We start from the raw sequence: 21,724 nt of genomic DNA, 5'->3' as shown, positions 1-21,724 counted from the left end.
ATTGACGGCTTAGACGTTAACCTCGACTTTTGGTCATAGTCAAGACTCGAACAGTGTTGCCAAGCTACGCACCAAGAAATTTCCTCTTGTATTTACTGTGCTACAGAGAAAAATAGAAACTTTTAATCGTATTTTCCACATTTTTTGATCCTTCCCATACGCACTTCTGGGAAGCCACCTAAAGGTCTATATCATTAAAAGTAGATCTTGATATTATTTGTATCTCTGCGGCAATTACAGTCTGAGCTGGAGGTCTTTCTATGTGACAAAAGTACTTTCATTAAATCCAAAGATTGTTAGAGCGACCAAAATCATAAAATACAAAATATTTTATTACTCCTCTGCTAGTGAACCAATCAAGACAAAACTTTCAGCATATATTTATCACATTACAGGAAATGTATGTAATTTTTCTTTCTCGCCTAGAACCCAGCGTTGCCATATAAGAATAGCAAAAAATCGGTAAAAGGGAAAATTTTGAGGGAAATTTTCAAAATTTCCCTCATTTACTTCCCTCTTGTGTGTATTACTGACAAGTAAATAACGTCACCTAAAAGCCTATACTATTGCAAATCGAACGAGGTATAACTGATAACTTTGCGACAATTACAGCTTGAGTTAGATGTATTTAAGAAAAATGTAGTGAATACGAAAGGAATATTCAAGATGGCGGCCATTGCGCAATAATGACCACGATTCAGAACATGTGACCATTTTTTTTTTAAACACTAAAGATAGTAGAACTCGGTAAAACAAACAAACCTTCTGGCTCTCAAACTCCCAACAGGACTTTCCTAGCTGCCGGATTAACTGGATACACGATCCATTATCGACGACAATTTGGTTGTTGGAATTTACAGGAGAGCTACGTTTTCTTGGAGGAGAGTGGGTCCTTAAATATAGCCTAGGACACCAGAGTGTGTTAATTAGGGAAGTCAGTTATTAACATTACACGCTATATTTCTGACTTTTCCAGGTCAGTATATGAAGTGACTTCTATGTAATGCTTTAGTTTATATTATGTGCAGGGCACGAGTTTTCATGTCTGAATCCAGCAGCCCGATCAGAGAGTTTGATCATCATTTTTTCTTGTGCAAATCTAATTAATGTAAATTCCTATTGCCAAATTAAAATATTTATTGGCCAATGATGACCTGGCAACCGAGAATTTAGACCTGGCTACCGATTTGGTACATACACATTCTTAAAGTAGCTAGGCGCCAGACGGCATGCCGGTATTTCTAATCGGCATGGCGACCTGATATTCAAAACTCAGTATATACATGTATTGCATATTATTACATTTTCAGAACATTTATTCCTAATACAGTTAAGCACTGTACTAAAGCACAGTGGGTTAATCATTTGGGTTAATCATTTCCCAGGCCCAAGAAACCCCATAATTTTGAGTTTCCGAGTAATGCACAAGCGAATTTTTAAATCACTGAACAAAAAAGCATGACAAATACCTAATAAAATTCCAACTGACCAAAGCAGTGTATATATTTTAAGATTATATACACTGCTTTGGTCAGTTGGAGTTTTATTAGCATCTTGAATTTTCCACAGCTGCAATCAATAATTTACATGACAAATACCGCTTAAATAGCAATCAAAGATCAGTCTTGGGTAGAAAAAATAAATTATTTACGTATTTCACTTGTAATATATTTATTTATGTTACCTTTTAAGTTCATAAAACACAGCAATACAAAAAGCACTCTACACTGAAGATGTCGTTTAGCGAGAGATTTGTACTCACGGGGCTCTTTCCTAGTGAGATTACGTTCTGTGAGGTTCTGATCAGGCGAAATTCTGTCCCGCGAGATTTTGTATGACGAGATTTTGGCCCATGAGGTTTTGGTCAAGCAAGAGTTTGGGCCGCGAGGTTTTCGCCAGGTGAGATTTTGAGCCGCAACATCTCGGCCGCGAGCTTTGTACTCAAACACTCTAGGAGCGCATAATTGACAACCCTCGGAAATTGTTCTGCTTTAAGAGTTACAGTTTGAGTGTGTACCCTTATTTTGATTTTTTTTTTTTGTAAAATTTGGACAAGTCCTATACCTCTTTGTTTCCGTTCACTACTTGCAAATTTTGGTTAGGCCTGCTTGTTCCCTTCTTGAGCCTGCTTGGTTCTCCTTGTTCCCTGTAGCCTCAGGTATACAAAATTCTGGATACCTCGCTTAAATTTTAGGAGGGGCAAGTTTGCCTTACACAAACTTTGACAAGCGCATGATATATGGGTCTAAACTTTAGTTGTTCACCAAAATTTTGACTGCCCTCCTGAATTTGGTAGTGGCATATTCAACCTACCCAAATTTTACTACTGGCGCATGTAGCCTCTCAAAAATTTTGAGAACTTTGTTGTTTTTAATTAATGGTTTATACATTCAAATTTTAGTTGTTCCATTCAATTTTGATAAAACATATTTGGGTTATCCAAAATTTTGGCGATATTGATGTCTATCATGTTTTGTAAGTATATTTGTGACTGTAGTGGTCTTACCTAAATTTTAGTGCATTCAAATGTTATAAGGGTAGATTTGGCCCACCCAAAGTTTGACAATGTTATTTAATGGCTTATCTATCCACAGATTGGCAGTATTGTTTCTGTTCATGGTTTGTATGTGTAAATTTTATTTAACCATCTAAAAATTTGTCAGACAGACATTATTATCTAAAGAAAAAGGCATAATTGAATAACTCCTATTTTCTCTTTTAAATGCTTTGATATGACTAGAATTATTTAAGTACGGTTTCGCAGGACTTACAACGAAGTATTTTTGTATAAATTGCAGGCAATTAAATTCATATAAGTTCACTTCTTAAAAGCTCACTGAACAAAGCGAGTTGGTGATTGAATAGATAAACTTCTAGAAGCAATCGAATAATTTATAACATGCAGAAAATACACCACAATAATTCCCACTTAATAAACTATGCGTATTGTAATACCACTTTTAGAATATTTTCATTCATAAGCATTGCTAAAGATCATACTATGGTTTTAACATTGCATTTTGATTAGTCTTTGAAGTTTCATGTGATCAATTATCAGGTGTAGAAACGAGAAAAGTTTCTTCAATATTTAGATTCTATTGGTATGTTCATAAGTTGTATAATACTACAGGACGATGTTTTTATTATTTTATGTTAGGGAGCAATACTAGTTAAAGTAATAAATCAGATAAATTCATTGTACTGCACTATAAATTATGCACACTAGAATCAACCTGCACCTTGATGGTGTCAAATTTTCGGAAATCTAAGAACATTTTATTATAATATACCAGACTGAACTGAATCTGGTAATATAATTTCACAAGAATGGAATGTCATCTAAATTACGTAAAAATATCTTGAAAAATTAAAAACATTAGAATGGTTTTAGAGAAAATATTTAATTCACAAAATAGTAAAATTTCAAAATTTGATATATAAAATAATAAAAAAGAAACTGAAATATTTTCCTACATACATCAAAGGAAGAAATTCAAATAATTGCGTAAATAATTTCACTTCCTTTATATCTACTTGTAAACATTACCCTAATGTTACATTTTCTGTTATTCATTCCTTAAAATGACTAATTGAAATTATATAAACTCATGTTTTGGTGGTCTATTACAAAAGTTTCTAAATTTCATGTAGCTGTTGAGTACAAAGGAGTAGGCGCAAAAATAGAATCGTTTATTCCTCGTGGGCGTGTAATACCGATATAACCAATGACATTAACTGTTTTAGGAATTGCATTTGTTGTTGCTTTCTCCTGTATAGCTTCCGTGAATTCGTCCAACAGCTTCATTTGGTAGTCACGAGCCGCCGCTGCAGCAGCTTCCTCCGCCATTTGTGGAGGTGCGGAAGAGGCAGCAATTTCCGCAACTGCAACTGCTTCTCGCAGGTGCGTTATTGCTTCGGCTTTTCCAAGGCTTTTAACTGCCGTTGCTAATTCTGGTTCAGAAATCTCCTCTACAGTTGCTGTTTCTGTTAATTTAGAAATTTCGTTGACAAATTCATCTCCAGTAACGGATGATTTCACAGTAGATACACTCAATCGAGTTATTCCGCTTAGATTAGCGTCATCTTTCTTTTCCATAGAAGAATATTCTGCTCCCTTCCTTTCGTAAAATTTTCTAATTTTCTCTTTCTCCCATTCAGGAAATAATGCCCTTTTCGTTATTTTATTTAACTTCTGAATTGCAGTTTTCCCAGTTGGAGTATATCCCTGAATTGGCAATACATTGTCTGAAGGTGTTGCAACTCTTGCTAAAATCTCATCTTCGCTACTTTCAAGTTCAAAGGAAGATGGTGATGTCTCAGTGGATGAGGAAAACTCATACACTTTTGAAGTTGAAAGATCTGTTTCAATTGGTGTAGAAGTCACTTGAGGAAGTATTTTGTATGTCCTCATTTCCTGTGGCGTTTTGCGGTCTTTTTTTGAGGCTGAAGATTTTTTAACTGTCCCTGTTCTATTAGCAATAGCATCTTTTTTCTCTGGAGTAGATTGTTTAATTGTAATAGTAAGATTTCTTTTCGGCGAGGAATATCGCTGTTCTTTTGTTTTCAGGCCCGTTTTAGGAGAGGGATGAAGGACGTGCTGAGAAAGATTTATGTCACCATCTGATACTCCAGGTTGAGGTGGTGGAATATACTTAGACTGTCCTTCAGATGTTCTAGCAACATTGCCTGCTGAATTCACAGTATCAACTACAGTAGTAGGTGAAATTTCGTATGAAACATTTCCTTTTACAGATCCATTTCGTTCTGGCGTTTTTGATATTCCTTGGCCCTGAAAATAAGACTTGACATTTTCTGAAATTGGAGTTGCATTTAAAGAAGTAGGTTCCTCGAAGAAAATTGATGGATCTTGTTCTCCTGAAGATATCGTATCGTCTAACCCTGGTAGCGGTGATCTGTTCATAGGTCTTCTTCGAATTATCTCACCTGATCCAGGTGTTCTCGGTGGAGGAGTCCATTTGTCAGGTGTTGGAATGTACTTTGATCCAATCCACCACATTGGCTCATCAATGAAAGAAATCTCTTTCGTTACTGGAGGAGTCTTTTCATCCATTCTATCTTCGAGTTTTCTTCGAATTGGTGTTTCACCATCCAAAACTGCGACTAATTTTCTAGGACTTGTGAAATATTTTCTAACACGTGATACTTTCTGAGTAGTGCTTTTCTCAGGACTATCCGTTTCAAAAATTGGATTAAAATATGGTGCCCATGGCGGTGGTGTAACTGGACTATTAGAAAAGTATCTCCTCCTTGGACGTTGTTGATCTTGACTAATAGGGTATGCGTTTCTCATTTCCTCTAACCTTCTTAAGATACGCGCAATTCCACTATCAACTGTAGGAGAAAAGGTACCTGAAGTCTCTGCAGACTGTGTGGTTGTCGATGTTGGAATAGCAGATGAACTTACGGACTGTCCTGATGTTGAAGGCATTTGTGGTTGGACTGGAATAGACAAGAGTTGAACTGGTTGATGAAAATTAGATCCACTGGGAGAATGAGCTGATGTTGACGGCTGTTGTGATGGAGATACATTTGATTGACGCAATGAGTGTCCATTGTTCGGTGAGCCTTTAGGTGATCTTCCATTCGATGGATTCATGTTCATCTAATCCCTTTGTCTAAAAATAGATATCAAGAAAATGAATGTAAGAAAAAAATTAAATAGCACTTACTGTGGTTATTGGTAATATTAGTTGCACCTACAATGCTACGTTGTACATTCTGTGAAAATAGTACCTGGAATTTGTTAAATGCAAAGAAGATATTAATTATCAAATTTATTCTTCAAATATACACATATGCCAAGGAATAACTCAAGCAGTCATCTAGTTCAGTAAATTTCGTTTGATGAAGTCAATTGAGTCAAAACACCTTCTGTAAATGGTAATTTGAGCTTTGTAAACAGGAAAATGACACCTAGGGCCATATCAGCTGAATATGGAGCTTGATCAAGAATTAGTTGAATTTTTCGCCAAAAATTCGATTACAATAATCTCCTTGTGTTATGGTGCATTATTGTGGTTCCACAGTCGGGTCTTTTGCGACGGATATTTTTGTGAAACACATATTTGTGTACTGTTTGTCCATCTTGCAAGAATTTTGAATACACAATACCGCAGTAATCGAAAAGAAACAGTCAACATTACCTCGATTTTGGAGAGACTTTGACGGTTTTTTTCTAGCTTATTTTCCTCTCTCTATTCAACAGCCTGCTGACTTGTTTGCATGTCGAACTCGTAAACTCATCTCTCGTCTCCCGTAATAATGCGTTTCATGAATGTATGATCGGATCCGAACCGATTTACCATGTCTCTAGAAACTTATCTCTGATGTTTGGTTTTTTTTTTTTGGGGGGGGGAGAAAATTCAGTTCTTTCGAAACAAGTCGAGCGGCGACGCGTCTCATGCCCAAATTATCAGCAAGAATGGTAAGAACGGTTTCGTGTAAGATGTTGAGGTCTAGGGCCATCTCTCTCTCGAGCTTGCGTGGCAATTTTCTGTGAAGATTTCTTTCACTTTATTGATATTTTCAATTGTCGAAGACGCTTAGGACGACCGAAACGAAGGAAATCTTTACACACTTCTCGAGCTTCTTTGAACGCCTTGTACTACTCGTATTCTTGAGTTTTGGAGTTATAAACTGATTCACTATAGGTCATTTCCAACATTTTTAACGATTCTGGACATGAAATTCCGTTGGAACACAAACTTTCACGCAAACTCTTTGCTCAATATTTTTATTCATTGTAAAAATCGCAAGTCACAACTTGAAGTAGACTAACAAAACCAACAGATGTAAACGAACCAGTCGCGCTCATATTGCACATCATAACTAAACTCTGTTCGACCTAAGCTCTAAACTGCGATAAACAAAGTCACGTGAAACTAAATCTCGCTGATTTTCTGTTGGCCTAACGACGCTTGTACTCCTCCACAAAATAGTTCATGTGATTTGATTATTATTTTTACTATGAAGCTCCATATAAAGCTGCTACACTATTATAAATGACAAAAATATAATACAGATTATCTAATAAAACCGCAATCGAGTGGAGTTAATGAAATAATAGAAATAAACACTAAGCATGCGCAGTAATTATGGCGCCAATTCAAGTGTGGACGCGTGTTCTGCTTTCAATCCTGAAAGGCGGCTGGCATGAATCCCGGTTCTGCGAGTGTCGTGGTTGAACACCAACAAGGTAAACCTTTACTCACTAACCAACAATTGTTTATAGCAAAATTCAAATATTTTTTTAATCTTTCGAGTTTTTTCTTTCTTTTCTGCTGCTGCTGTAAGTACCTGGACAACACGAGACAGTATTGTCAAAATGCACGTGTATAATTTGCTCCTCCCCGTGGGGAGTGGGAGTAATACATCACTAGCCAACTATATTTGTCACAAGCGGAAGAATACAAATATTTTGTTTATCGGAGTTTAGAGCTTACGCTGAACAGGGAATAGCATAGTACTGCCATCTTAGAGCAGGAAAATAATTAAAGAATATTTTAAGCTGGCTTTTTAAATCAGAAATTCCGGATACATTTTTGACAGAATGAATGTATGATGTCTCTGTTAGTTAGTTTTCTGATATAATATCGTAATTTACATCAAAGTACAACTGCTTTACCTGCTGTATAATCTCCTGGACTTGAACAGAAAGATACTGTAGTTCAGTGGTAGAGCCCTTACCTCTGATGTGTGGATCCCTGGTTCGATCACCGACCAAATAATTTTTGTGGTCGACAACAACTTGTCCATACGTTTTCTTCGGGTACTCTCGTTTCCTCCCACATTCTTATTCCATCATAATTCATTTACCTTAAGCATCAGTCTTTCTGAGCTTAAATGGCGTGGTATGTTAAACTGAATGATATATTGTTTCCTAAGCTTTAACTTCAACACCATTAATACAGAATGTGCACAGATTGCACACATACAGATAATGTATACAGATATCACTTATTCGAAAGACATATGTTTTGTTAGACTGAATTAGTCACATTTTGTGTTTCCTGGTCAGTCCATGTTTAAATTCAAATTCGTCTATCGTCTTACATGGGAATTTTAAATTAATTTCCGACAATGTTGACATCAATCAATATATTCTCCTATTACAGACCAAGTAATTTTAAGAACAAATTTTGTTCATATTAGTTACAAACACTTGCATTGCCATTAGAAGGTATACAGAGCTTGTTGCATGTTTGAGAGAAGCAATGCCACTTAAATGTCACTATTATTATTTGTTATTATTTTTTACTTTTTACTTATTTGCTTTCAGAAATATGACATGAAAGTAAGCGATTTCAACGCGAAGATAAGGAAGGAAGAAATATGTCGACCAACAATTTGGAAGAAAATCCTCAATGAGAACAATACTCAAAACATAATCATGCTGATAAATTTTGTGGTACATTAGAGTTCAATCAGGAACTCGGTGTTTTTCCAGTACAAAGATATGCTTGATCTTCTCCAGACACGCAAAGAAATTGGCCACCCATTAATTAACCAAAAAGGCACAGGAGTATCGTAGACGTCCTACGTAAAGAGACTGACATTTAGACGACAACCTCATAGTTGTTCAAATACGACAAAGACTATCGGTAACTACGAGAAATCTGGCAGTTGTAAGCGGAAGTGGAGAGATTTGATGTTGACAAGTTGAAGAACCCAAATCGCAAGCTCGAAATTCAGGTTAAAATTCTTAACTGATTCAAAATTCTCTAATTGGGAGAGAGAAAGAGTATGATGGTGATAATGAAGTCAAAGAAAACAGAGAAACATCCATGTTACCATGAAGAAAGCTGAATGAAGTATGCGATGCATTACAGAAACAAGAAAGGAAAATATGATTCGATTGATAGTGTAAAGATATAAGTGAGCAAAGAAAGATAGCTAGATTATGGTGGCTTCAGAATTTAAGTGTTTTAACACATTAACAAATTGTAAATATTAATCTTTTATGCTCTTCGAGGCAAAAGAAAAATAATACATGAAGAATAGAATTCTGGAAATAGAGAAACAGCAAAATCAATAAGTAAAGGAATTGTGTAAACAAATAATCAGGAAGAGCTATCGTCCTAGATCAAATATAATGCCGGACGAATGTGTAAAAACACACTAGCAGATTCCGAAAGCGTTTCAGACATATAGAGGTATCTCGATACTCTTATATTTGCACGAGGAAAGTGAAGGAGGGGAAATAGACAATGATGTATAAACCGCAGAGCCTGAAGTTCAGGAATTTTCTCTTTCAGATATCGAAACAACTATTAAAAATCTGAAGAATAAAAGACACTAGAAGCTTTTATTTTTTCAGTGGAACTTCTTAAGGCTGGAAAAACACATCTAGCTATGGAGGCAAATATTGATGCACTAAATGTACTAAAAATAAAAATACTAAGAAATGCGAAGAGTATATTCAAATTTAGATATATAATGAGATAAATACAAAATTTAGATATATATACTTTGAGAACAAGATCCTGAGACGAATATTCGGACCCGAGAGGAACTGGAATGGGGAATAACGGAAACTTCATAACGAGGAACTACATAATTTTTACGGTTTACCTAACATTGTTAGGTCATCAAGTCTAGGAGGCTTAGGTGGGCAGGTCATGTAGCCAGGATAGAAGAAAGCAGGAACGCTTTTAAAATTTTAACTGGAAGACCAATCGGAAAGCGACCATTAGGAAGACCTAGGCGCAGATGGGAAGACAATATTAAGATGGATATAGCAGAAATAGGATCAGCAGAAATAGGATACAAAGTAAAAATTGGATTCAGTTGGTTAAGGATAGAAATCAGTGGAGAGCTTTTGTGAACGCGGCATTGAATCTCCGGGTTCCATAGGCCATAGAGTTAGTTTTTTTTTTTTTTTTTTTTTGTATAATGGGTGGAAGAAAATAGGCTGTAATTAGTTAGTTACCGTGGAATTTCATTTCTTCCAAACAGTTGCAGATTTTAGCAAATCTTGATTTTCTTGCAATTGGTTAATTCCTTTCATGGACGAAGTAATTGGAAGATCAGCTATATAGCTACATGTCAGACAAATATCGAAAAAGAGAAGAAAATATAAAGATAATCAATTAATAATAGATTTTAGGAAATCATACGAATCGGGTTAAAAAGAAAAATTCTTTTTAGGATTTAGGACGCATTTGAATTCCTGCAAGAAGTGTAAGAGCAGCCAAGGCCTACCTTGGTGAAATAGGCAGTCACATATAATTAGAATAAGTTTATCAGGCTGTTTAGGAATTAATATGATCTGAAGAAGGGGGATGCCTTGTCATCGGTACTCTTCTATTTTGTTTTCGAATACGCGAAAAGCAAATCAAAGACAGAACAACAGAATAGTCATCAGATACTCGTGTGTGCAGGCAACATATATTTAATAGGAGATGATATGACATCAGCAGAAAATACTAATATTCTCTTAGCATGTAATTAAGAAATTAATCTAAAAAGAAACGTATAGAACACAAAATATTAGATCACGAATAGGAACCACAATAATCGAAAAGTCAAAATCATTGTAAAAAAAAAAAACAGTAGCAAAATAGAGGGAGTGAACAGATTTAAATATATAGGAGCAGTTGTAGCATAAAAGTAAAGTTGGCAAATATACAGGGTGCGGCACGTAAAACCAGCCCGTCGTAATATTCTGGTATATTGTGTTTTTGGCAACACTTAATAATCTACCTTCCTACCAAGAGATGGCGTGTCGAGGTCGGGTCGACTTACGTGACCTGCAGCAGTCACATGCAGCCGCAGCCAGTGAAACTTGTCGAAACCAGTTGAGAAAAAGGCCTCGTTGTGTTAAGCCGGGTGAGTGTCAGTGTGTGATAATGCCGTATTCGATACCCGAGCGTGTTGCCATTGTTGAAGGGTTCATTCTCACTGGATCTTTTGTGAAAACAAAGAATTTGTTTCGGAAGAAATTTCCAGGACGTTCTGTGCCAGCAAAAAGAACCATTCAGGAATTGATTGAAAAATGGCGGCGTACAGGATCGGTTCAAAATGCTCCCAGGAATAGACGACCATCTGTCTGCACACCTAAATTAAAGATGCAGGTGGAGGAAATAATGACAAGAAGTCCTCGAAAGTCAACCAGGAGATTGAGTCAATAGGTTCATGCGAGTGAGAGAAGTTGCAGGCGTGTTTTAAGGGGACTGAAGTTAAAACCGGACGGTGCAACATGCCACACATCAGCTGCATCATTGCCCCTTGTGCATGAGATGTTTGCACCAGAGAGGACAATCAGCAAAGGTTTGTGGCCTCCTCGGTCACCAGACTTGTCCACGTGTGACTTTTACTTATGGGGACTGTTAAAGGGAAGAGTATACGAAACAAATCCATATACAATTGAACAACTCAAGACCAGGATCCAGGATGTCACCAATAGCATTACAACACAAGAACTGACAAGGGTATATATGAATCTCCTCAATCGTGCTCACATGTGTGTTGAAGTGGGCGGAGGACACTTTCAGCACCTGCTGTGAAGGCTGCTGTGAAGGTGAGTAATCATATTCAATACATTACATTTCATTTATGTGTTGTAGTTAATCATATTCAATACATTACATTTCATTTTATGTGTTCACTTTACGGGCCGGTTTTACGTGCCGCACCCTGTATTATAAGTACGTGGGTCGAGAGCAGTAAAGCATGCATGCAAAAACTCTTATGGTCTCAATTTACTACGTAGAAAGTTAAAATTCAAATGTGTATATTAGATTATAATGGCGCTTAATGTTTTATTGATTCCTCGAAACGAAAAGTTGAACACATTTTGAGGGTATTCGAAAACGAAGTCTTGAGGGAAATTCTTAGAGTCAAAAGTGATGAACAAACGGACTAGAGGGAAAATTAACTTATATATGCAACTCACAACATATACCCATAACCGGATATTAATTATATCATTCTTAGATCAAGATGTCAACACATAGGTAATATGTGTCGTTCATAAGGTAAATCACGAATGGTGTAGAGAGTTCTGACTGGAATCCCTGTTGGGAAGAGACTTTTGAGTAATCTCGTTGGTAGTAGGAAATTAATATAACACAATTTAACTATGATATTTGTGAAGTAGGATGTATCAAACCGACTGGATTTCTTACAGGCAGAAAATAATCGAATGGTGTTTTTGCATGGTTAGCATATTCGTCTTCACCGCGAGAGACCGGAGTTCGATTCCCGGTGGAAGCTCATGGGTTCCGATCCCACATTAAGCTATAGATCCACGTCTTATACTCCAATACAACCAACCAATGCCATTTTTTCCCTTTGTGTGTTGTGGGATGTTCGAGTAATAGAAGTTGACAATTAATTCCGGTTCTTTGAGTAACATAAATAATTAACTATAAAATTAATAGAAAACTAATATTTATAATATTTTACGAAAGCTGAACACTTTGTTTAATATAATAATGTTTCAGAAGCAGCAATTTTCACATCAGTACGTAGCGTAATTTATTGCAAGTGTGTATACGTTGGATTATTAAAAGTTATTGTGTGTGTCATTGACACTGAAGTCAATCATTTGATTTCTGCGATGTCCATTAAGCTCGTGCAATGAAATCCACTTTGACGTCTGGTGAGAAACTCATATCAGTAACACAACATAAAGATGGACTAAGATAATCCGTCTAACGTCCCAAACTCTATACACATCCAGTAAACAGGCTGGTGCACCCAGTTAGGAGGTAGAACAGGGTTATATGAAAGTGCCCAATGGAGAATACACGATTGAGAATGATCTTTCTTTACAATTTCACACTAGAAGATCCTGCACAGCAAATCCACAAAAAATAAAATAAAATAAAATCGACAGTGTATTTGGGCTAGGAAGAAATGGAATAAACGTACCATTCACCGTTGTTTCATCAAATTTCGTTCCAATGACATAGCCATACAAAATGAGCCTCACGAGAACTGACCAACATCATATTCGGATCAGTTCCTCAGGAATACCATGGAAGTAGTTTTGGAAAAGTATTCATGCGATTGCAGACGAGTTAGGTATACAACATACCATTGCCATTTGGCAGCTGCGTGAGGTCGGTAGTTGAAAAACTTAGATTCATGTTTGCCACGTGAGTTGGCACCGGCAAAAGAAACGCCATGTTGAAGGTGTACATTTTTCTGAGCGTAAGGAGTATCCTAAAAAAATCAGAAAAATAAACACACTGCTGAACAAGACTGCACTTATTTAATATAAAAACACATTTACACGTGACGTTTCGATCTTCTAGCCAAGATCCTCATCAGGCATACACTCTGCATCAGGATGAGGATCTTGGCTAGAAGATCGAAACGTCATGTGTAAATGTGTTTTTATGTTAAATAAGTGCAGTCTTGTTCAGCAGTGTGTTTATTTTTCTGATTTTATTCGCAAGACGTTGACTATGATTGTGTGTCAGAAGGAGTATCCTGAAGGTTTCTTGCATTGGAATGTCACTTCAGATTAAAAGTGGATGTAATATGACCATTGTTAATGGTCGGGGCAATGGTTGAATCATAATCATATCCACGACTGTTGTCTAAACCATTTCTCCATCCAGAAAACTGTGGTTGTGGTGGTCTTCTCAGGCAAAATGGAACCATTAAGACAAGTCGTTACAGTGCTGAACTTTATGAAATGCATCTCAAACTTCTTCGCAAGTAGGCCTACCCAGCAGTGGGTCAACAAACATGGTGTCCTCATGTTGGGCGACAATGTTTACCAATATGTCACGGGGAATGGTGCGGGCTCTCCATGAATTACAGTATGAGACTCCTCTTCTCCCACTCTACTTGTTTGCTATCTCTCCCACTGACTCACTACTTCTGGTATAACTTCTTGGGAGGGAAGACTTTCCCTGATTTTAACGAGCGGTGCAACGTGCGGTGAGGACTTCTTTGCCACGTTCGTCACGGAATCTAATCGCTGGCTGAGCAATGTAAAAGTGCATGGTTGCAAACGGCGATTTGTGGTTTGATTAACCAGTATTGTAGAGTTTATTATTTTGTCCCTTAGAAAGAGCAAACATGGGATGGGCATTCATTCACATCAACCCAATAGTTTTGTGTGTTTCGTTTTACTATTGCCCCACAAACTTGGAATAAGTAAATGTGGTTCTACTTTTATTAGATTCACCTATGACGCAAGTAGTATGAATTTGATACAAAACACAAATGTGTGATAAAATCATTGAAAGATAAAATTATATATACATGTATAATGTATAACATGTTTTTCGTTACTAACGATATATAATAAGTGGGTTCCTGTCACCACGGCATGGCGCGTCCTCAGGTTGCGGATCGAGGAGAAGGCCTCTAGATATAGAGGTTAGCTGCGAATATACTGAATAAGCAGTCGCGGACAGCCGACTAGGAGTGGTCCTCCAGCTTGGGGGTTTGGGTAAGGCTAACACCCTCATCCTGTAAAAAAAAAAAAAAAAAAAAAAAAAAGTACTTGTTTAGAAACATTCACAAAAGCCTCGGACAAGGACTGATAACTTGGCACGACCTCGGCAAAAGAAAATGGACATGAGATTTGGAACATGGAATATTAGAAGTCTTTATAGGGCAGGCGCGTTAAAATCTGTTACGAGTGAGTTAGAGAAATACAGGATGGACCTAGTAGGAGTTCAGGAAGTTAGGTGGGAAGGAAATGGATCTGAGAATTCCGGAAATTTTACGTTCTTTTATGGGGAAGGAAATAAAAATCACCAGTTAGGAACAGGGTTTTTCGTTCACAAACGAATATTACCAGCAATTAAACGGGTTGAATTTGTTACTGATAGACTTTCTTTTATTACTCTCAAGGGACGGTGGTGTGATATTACACTCTGTAAAGAAAAAATAGCGACACCTCAATTCTCAAGCTAACTTACACAGAAAACCATAATTGCAGCCCATTAGAAGAGGAATAGAAGGAAATGATGAATGGAATAGTTCATTTGCGTTATCTGTGACACCTGTGGTGTACGACATCGCTTGCCAATTATTTGTGTATCAGTAATATTTTCGTTAGATGGCACTGAGTGCGTCTCGTAAATTATTGTAGTGAGAATTCTGCATTGCATTTGTGATGTGTAGGCTGAGCTAAATAGCATTTTATGATTGTTCTTGGCTTTCTCATTGTTTGGATAGTGTCAAGTGGCAAAATTTTTGTTGTGCAGCGTTGTTTGTGTGTGATATTGTTGCTACATGTGGATTGTAAACAAATAAGATGGGTAAGAAATGTGACTTGTTGCCATGTAAACAAGACATAATTCTTGCTTTGCGCAACTAAGGCAAATCTCTAAGGGAATAGATGGAATACTGAAAATCCATCATTCTACGGCAGGAAGAGTAATTTCACAAGTGGAAACACCATGACAAATCGTTCCTTCGTCAACAGTGTGAAAGAAAAATGAAAGTATCACCCAGAGCAGATTGCTAAATGAAATCAATAGCACTGCAGATTTAAGGAGTGATTTCCCCAAAAATCACTTCTGTAGTTTGGCATGATCTTGGAACTGCAGTTACTCGTACAACTGTATTGTCTTGAATGTGTGAAGAGGATATTACAAAGAAGAAACCGTGTAGAAAGTCGAAACTGACAAAACACGAAGCACTTCAACATGTAGTTTTGTGAGTCGATATGCAACTTGGACTTATGACAACTGCAAGCACGTCGTTTTCTTCGCTGAAAAGAAGTTTAAAATAGTGGGAAACGATGGTGGTGTGAAGTTGTGGATACGAACAAGCAAGGAACCTGACAAGAATTTTGTTTAAGGGATGCAAATATTCAGTTAATGAGTGATGGTATGGGTTTAGTTCACCGTTAAAGACGTCAGAGCGACGGATATATGTGAAGGATCGTTTGATGCACGAAAATATCTTCAAATTCTGGTACGTAAAGTTCTTACAACAGCCAAAGATGACTTTTCTGAAGAAAATTTGGACTACTTCCTGTTCCAGGAAGATAATGCATCATGTCACTGAGCGAAAATCGTTAATACGTGGTTGAAGAATATGACTATTTAGAGACTCATGTGGTCTACAAACTCACCTGACATGAATCCAGTTGAAAATTTGTGAATCAATATGAACAGAAGATTCAATAGACAACTATCTCAAATAGAATGGAATTCAAGGAACAGATAATCGGGGTGTTATTCCGTGAAATCGAGGTAGAATTTTGCAATAGCCTTGCTACCAAAGGACTCCGATGATTCGCTGCACTCCAGAAAGCCCATGGTGCACACACAAAATATTAGTTTGGTGTACGGTACTCCCCGATGTTTGCACAAAATATGTCTTACCCTTAAGGAATTCTATTTCTTGTTTTCTGCTATTGTTGTTGATCTTTTTCAGTTTCATGTATAACTCTTCCTATAAAGGATTTTTTCTCAAAACACACATAGCTACTTATATATGCATATAAATTCATTAAATTCATGTCAAAAGCCTGAAACTTTGGCGCAAGTATTAACAAAGAACTGCTCATTAGGAATATACATTGTAATATTATCAGGAATTCATATAAAATATCATATTGATTAAAGTATATTGTAAAAACCATATCCAAGCAAGTGTCGCTATTTTTTCTTTACAGAGTGTATTGTTTTAAATGTACATGCTCCAACTGAAGATAAGGGTGACGATATAAAGGATAGTTTTTACGAAGAAGTGGAACGGATATTTGAGCAATAGAAAAATTGGGATACGCGGAAATACGTAGGAACAAACCATGGTTCGACCAAGAATGCATTAAACTAGCAGAGAAGAGAAAACAGGTAAAATTACGGTGGCTACAAAATCCGAATGAAATAACTACATAAAATTTCGCAGATATCAGGCGGGAAACTTCCAAAACTTTTAGAACAAAGAAACGCGATTTTTTGAAAGCTAAAATTAAGGAACTTGAAGATAATAGTAGAAATAAAAATAATGCGCCAAAAACTAATGCGCGTGGAGAAAAGGAGATACACACCGCAGAACCGTATATTCCAGAACCCAATCGAATAGAAGTAGAAGCCGCTATAAAGAAATTAAAGAAACACAAATCTCCGGGTGTGGATGAAATTCCGGCTGAGTTAATTTTAGCTGGAGGAGAAAAATTGTGGAACAAGATACACAAACTCATTCTCCTTATCTGGAACAAGGAAGAATTGCCACAAGAGTGGAAAGAATCAATCATTGTTCCAATTCACAAGAAAGGCGACAAAACTGACTGTAATAATTATCGAGGCATTTCTCTTCTGTCAACATCCTATAAAATCCTTTCAAATATTCTATTAGCAAGACTGACCCCATACGCAGATGAAATTATTGGAGATTATCAGTGCGGATTTAGACGAAATCGATCAACTATCGACCAAATATTTTCCATTCGCCAAATACTCGAAAAAAAGTGGGAATACAATATCCCGGTACATCAACTATTTATTGATTTTAGAAAGGCTTACGACTCGGTTAGGAGAGAAACATTGTACAACGTTCTTACAGAACTTGGAATACCGAGAAAGCTAATTGGATTAATTAAGATATGCTTAAGTGAATCCCAAAGTAAAGTCCGGGTAGGAAAATTTTTGTCCACGAGCTTTCACGTCCAAAATGGCCTGAAACAAGGAGATGCGTTGTCGCCATTATTATTTAACTTTGTTCTGGAATACGCTATAAGGAAAATCAAAGATAGCAACCAGGGCCTACAGTTGAACGGTATTCACCAGGTGATGGCATATGCTGATGATGTAAATTTAATAGGGGATGATAGGAGAACAGTAGAAATAAATGCAGAGATCTTACTAAATGCTTGCAGGGACATGGGTTTAGAAGTAAATGCAGAGAAAACTAAATACATGGAAGAGCGTCGGGACCGTAATACGGCAAATTGTGGGGGCGTTAAAATATTAAATAATACTTTTGATAAAGTGGATACTTTCAAATATTTAGGATCAATATTAACAGATGAAAATCATATTCACGAAGAAATTAAATGTCGACTCAAAGCAGGGAATTCGTGTTACTATTCGGTTCAAAATCTCTTGTCGTCGCGAATTCTGTCGAAGAATTTGAAGCTTAAAACATATAAATCGATAATCATGCCTGTTGTTCTGTATGGTTGCGAAACATGGTCACTTACTCTGAGGGAAGAACATAGACTGAAAGTATTTGAGAACAGGATCCTGAGAAGAATATTCGGACCCAAGAGGAACGAGAATGGGGAATGGCGGAAACGGCGAACGAGGAACTACATAGTTTATACTGTTTACCCAACATTGTTAGGGTCGTCAAGTTTAGGAGGCTTAGGTGGGCAGGTCATGTAGCTAGAATGGAAGAAAGTAGAAACGCTTTCAAAGTCTTGACTGGAAGACCCAAAGGAAAACGACCATTAGGAAGACCTAGGCGCAGATGGGAGGATAATATTAAGATGGATCTCGCAGAGATAGGAATACAAAGTAGAAACTGGATGCAATTAGCTAAGGATAGAAGTCAGTGGAGAGCTTTTGTGAGCGCGGCACTGAACCTGCGGGTTCCATAGGCCATAGAGTTAGTTAGTTAGTTAACGATATATAATAATGTATTAACTCTCTCGTATACCATGTCCATTATATGAGACCCGAGAATTGGTCGTCATTATTATGAATTTGTTTCTGTAGTATTGCAAAACATATTGACTTCGTTTCACTTCGTACATGGAAAATATAATCATATGACTCTTTTGATACCCGAAAAGTTTAGACATGAGAACGCAGGAGCGGATTATGACATCATTACTTGCTTTCGACTGAAGTCAAGAGTGAATGAAACATGCTTTCCTGGATATGTTTTGAGAAAGAAGATATTTTCTAGCACATCAAAAGTTTTAGGTAGGTAAAATTATACTCAAATTAATATTTAATCTGATACTTGTTCAAACATTTTGACATAGTCTTTCATCTATTGCAAAATATGGCACCTTCAATTAACTTCCCTATGAGACTTACTTCACTAGTAAACATTGATACTATCAATCTTAAAATACCTTATAACGTACTAGAAAAAGTACTTGTGTCACAGAATAATGTGAATGCAGTTTCAATGCTCGGTCAGGGAGGGAGTATTCAGTATTTTAACCAATAGCACGTGCAAAATTTAATTAAGGGGGATTCAAGCTCCCAAATGTATATCGTTTTAGGATTTTTGTATAACTACATTGTCTTAATGTGTAAAAATGCTTATTTTTTCCTAAATCTTATTCAAGTGGAAGTTATAAGCGAATACATTCCCTTGAGTACACCCAAGATTTTATTATTATTATTATTATTATTATTATTATTATTATTATTATTATTATTATTATTATTATTATTATTATTATTATTATTATTATTATTTTGAATCAATCTCTCAATAGTTGACTCTGAATTCAGAATCTCAGATTCAATTATACAAGATTGTTGTATGTAAACAAGATTGAAGGAAGGGACCAAAATAACGGTTAACCAATTTGGTATCATTCCAGGACGGCCGATAACGAATGCAATATTTGCACTTAGGACGTAAATGGAAAAGTACAGAAAATACCAGAAGGACCTTCATATGGTTTCCATCGACCTAGAGAAAGTGTATGATAGAGTATCATAGGATCTAATTTGGTGGATACTGAAGACAAAGTGTGCTTCTAACACATACATCTGTATAATTCAAGATATGTATGATGGATGTAGGACAGGAGTGAGGAGCGAATATAGAATAACAGAAGAATTAACAGTTAAAGTGAGACTTTATCAGGTTTCTAGTCTTAGCCCATACTTTTTTGTAGCTATGATGGACGGGCTTAAAAGAGATATACAAGAGTTAGCAACTTGGAATATGCTATTTGCGAATGATGATGTGCTAGTTAGTGAGACCAAGAAAGCACTGCAAGAGAAATTAGATACATACAGAGGAGTACTGGAGAACAAAGAACTTAGAATTAGTAAAACCAAGACAGAATATTTACATTGTCCATTTAGCAAAAATGTAATCGAAAATATTAGAAGATGACTGGACAAAGAAGAGGTGGCAATGACGAAGAAATTCAAGTACCTAGGATCAATACTACAGGAAAATAAGGGAATAGAAGATGTAAACAACAAGATTAGCACAGTGGATATGACACAAGATAGAATCAGGTGAATGACAGTGATCCAAAAAGCCAACCCCAGGTAACTGGGAAAAAGGTTTGGAAAATGTATTAAGAAGGTATTTTAGTTGTTCTTTATAAATTTTATATGAGTATCGTTAAGAATGCTTCGGAAATGCACTGCAGAGTTCTTTTGCATTTGAAACGGTCTTTTCTTCGCGATAAACAGGTCTTTTCTTCCATCTTCATTGTGTGGAGCGAGCAAGACCAGCACGGAGCTGAGAGGCTCCATCCTCCCGTCCGTTTCCTCTTTTATCCCACTATGCACAAGGAGATAGATAGAAAGAACCCTTTTTATTTTTGTAGTCACGTAAAAGTATAATTGGAAGGCACGACGATGTGATTACATTACAGAGCCACCCTTAATTACATTGATTTCACACTTACTAAAATATGAGGATCAATATTAATGAAACACACACACACACAAAGAAAGAAAAATGCTACATTCGTAGAAAAACTGAACATCAATGTTCGATGTTTGGCAACAATTTGATGTTTCATCAACAGAATTTGTGACGAAGGAACAATAAACCTAGAAAGCAGGTCATATAGGTGGAAAGTCAGCGGTAGAGTATATGTCTAACAGTAGAAATTCAGTTTATTTCAACTGAATGACGGACTTTTAATTTTTGATTTGCAATAGTAAAAATATGTAGTTCTAAATACACTTACCTTCAGAGAAGAGTTAAAATAGTTATAATTGTTTACTCATGCACGTACCACAACCAATTTTCAGTATTATAAGATATATATTATAAATTACACCAAATTTCAGGAATATCATGAATATATGAGAAGAAATAATTAATATGTAAAAGTTTATTATAACTCTTCAATATCCATGGAGTTGTCACATTGTTGTTTAATGTGATATGCTATTTTGTGACCACAGTTACCATTCTACTTCTAATAGTGATACTCACATTCCTAGCACTGACATGCATATTTCTAACTGTCACAAACATATTACATTAATATCTTGCAACATTTGATTATATTAATTTGATTTTCACCAATGAAGTACTGAATATTCTATATTCTTGTGAACGTTTAACAAAAAAAAAAAAAAAAAAAAATTAAAATTTCCGAGGAAATCGTAAACACTTCTTTTCTTATTCTTAACCCTTTTTAACTGGCGACACACTTTACTGAACATCCAGGACAACGTGATACACTTGTTTGATATTTTACTATAAATAATAATAATAATAATAATAATAATAATAATAATAATAATAATAATAATATCTATTAAAGTAGTGAAACCAATTAGTTTATAATGTCTCTATATAGCACAGAACATTATTCCTACCGCTGTAGATGTTGACTGGTGCAGTCTGTCTCGATTTTAACTAATTATTATTACATTCTTCATGATTTCTAAATTCTAAAATTTCTCGACACACCTGAGGGGACTGCATGAGACACCAGTGTGTTGCGATACATCGGTTGAGAACCACTGTGCTATACGATAATCACGGCACCTATTAGGAGAAGACTAATACTAGAGTAATGTCAATCAAGCTTATTGTTGACACCAGTAAGATGACT

The 21,724-nt window shown here is 36.2% G+C and overlaps 1 protein-coding gene across 1 annotated transcript; it reads right to left on the bottom strand.

The window, feature by feature from the left end:
- Positions 1-3,388: 3,388 nt before the first annotated feature.
- On the bottom strand, positions 3,389-21,010 carry LOC145664419 (uncharacterized). Its single transcript, XM_081731102.1, has 2 exons — positions 20,846-21,010; positions 3,389-5,636 (listed from the first exon to the last, which is right to left on the bottom strand). The coding sequence occupies exon 2, from the start codon at positions 5,621-5,623 to the stop codon at positions 3,644-3,646; it is 1,980 nt and encodes a 659-aa protein (XP_081587228.1). The 5' UTR covers positions 5,624-5,636; positions 20,846-21,010; the 3' UTR covers positions 3,389-3,643.
- Positions 21,011-21,724: the final 714 nt, after the last annotated feature.

Source organism: Thermobia domestica, chromosome 11, assembly GCF_964235325.1.
Source record: "Thermobia domestica chromosome 11, izTheDome1.hap1.1, whole genome shotgun sequence".
Lineage (NCBI taxonomy): Eukaryota > Metazoa > Arthropoda > Insecta > Zygentoma > Lepismatidae > Thermobia > Thermobia domestica.
Note: the sequence above shows the minus strand (reverse complement) of the source record. Positions and strands in the feature narration are given on the sequence as shown.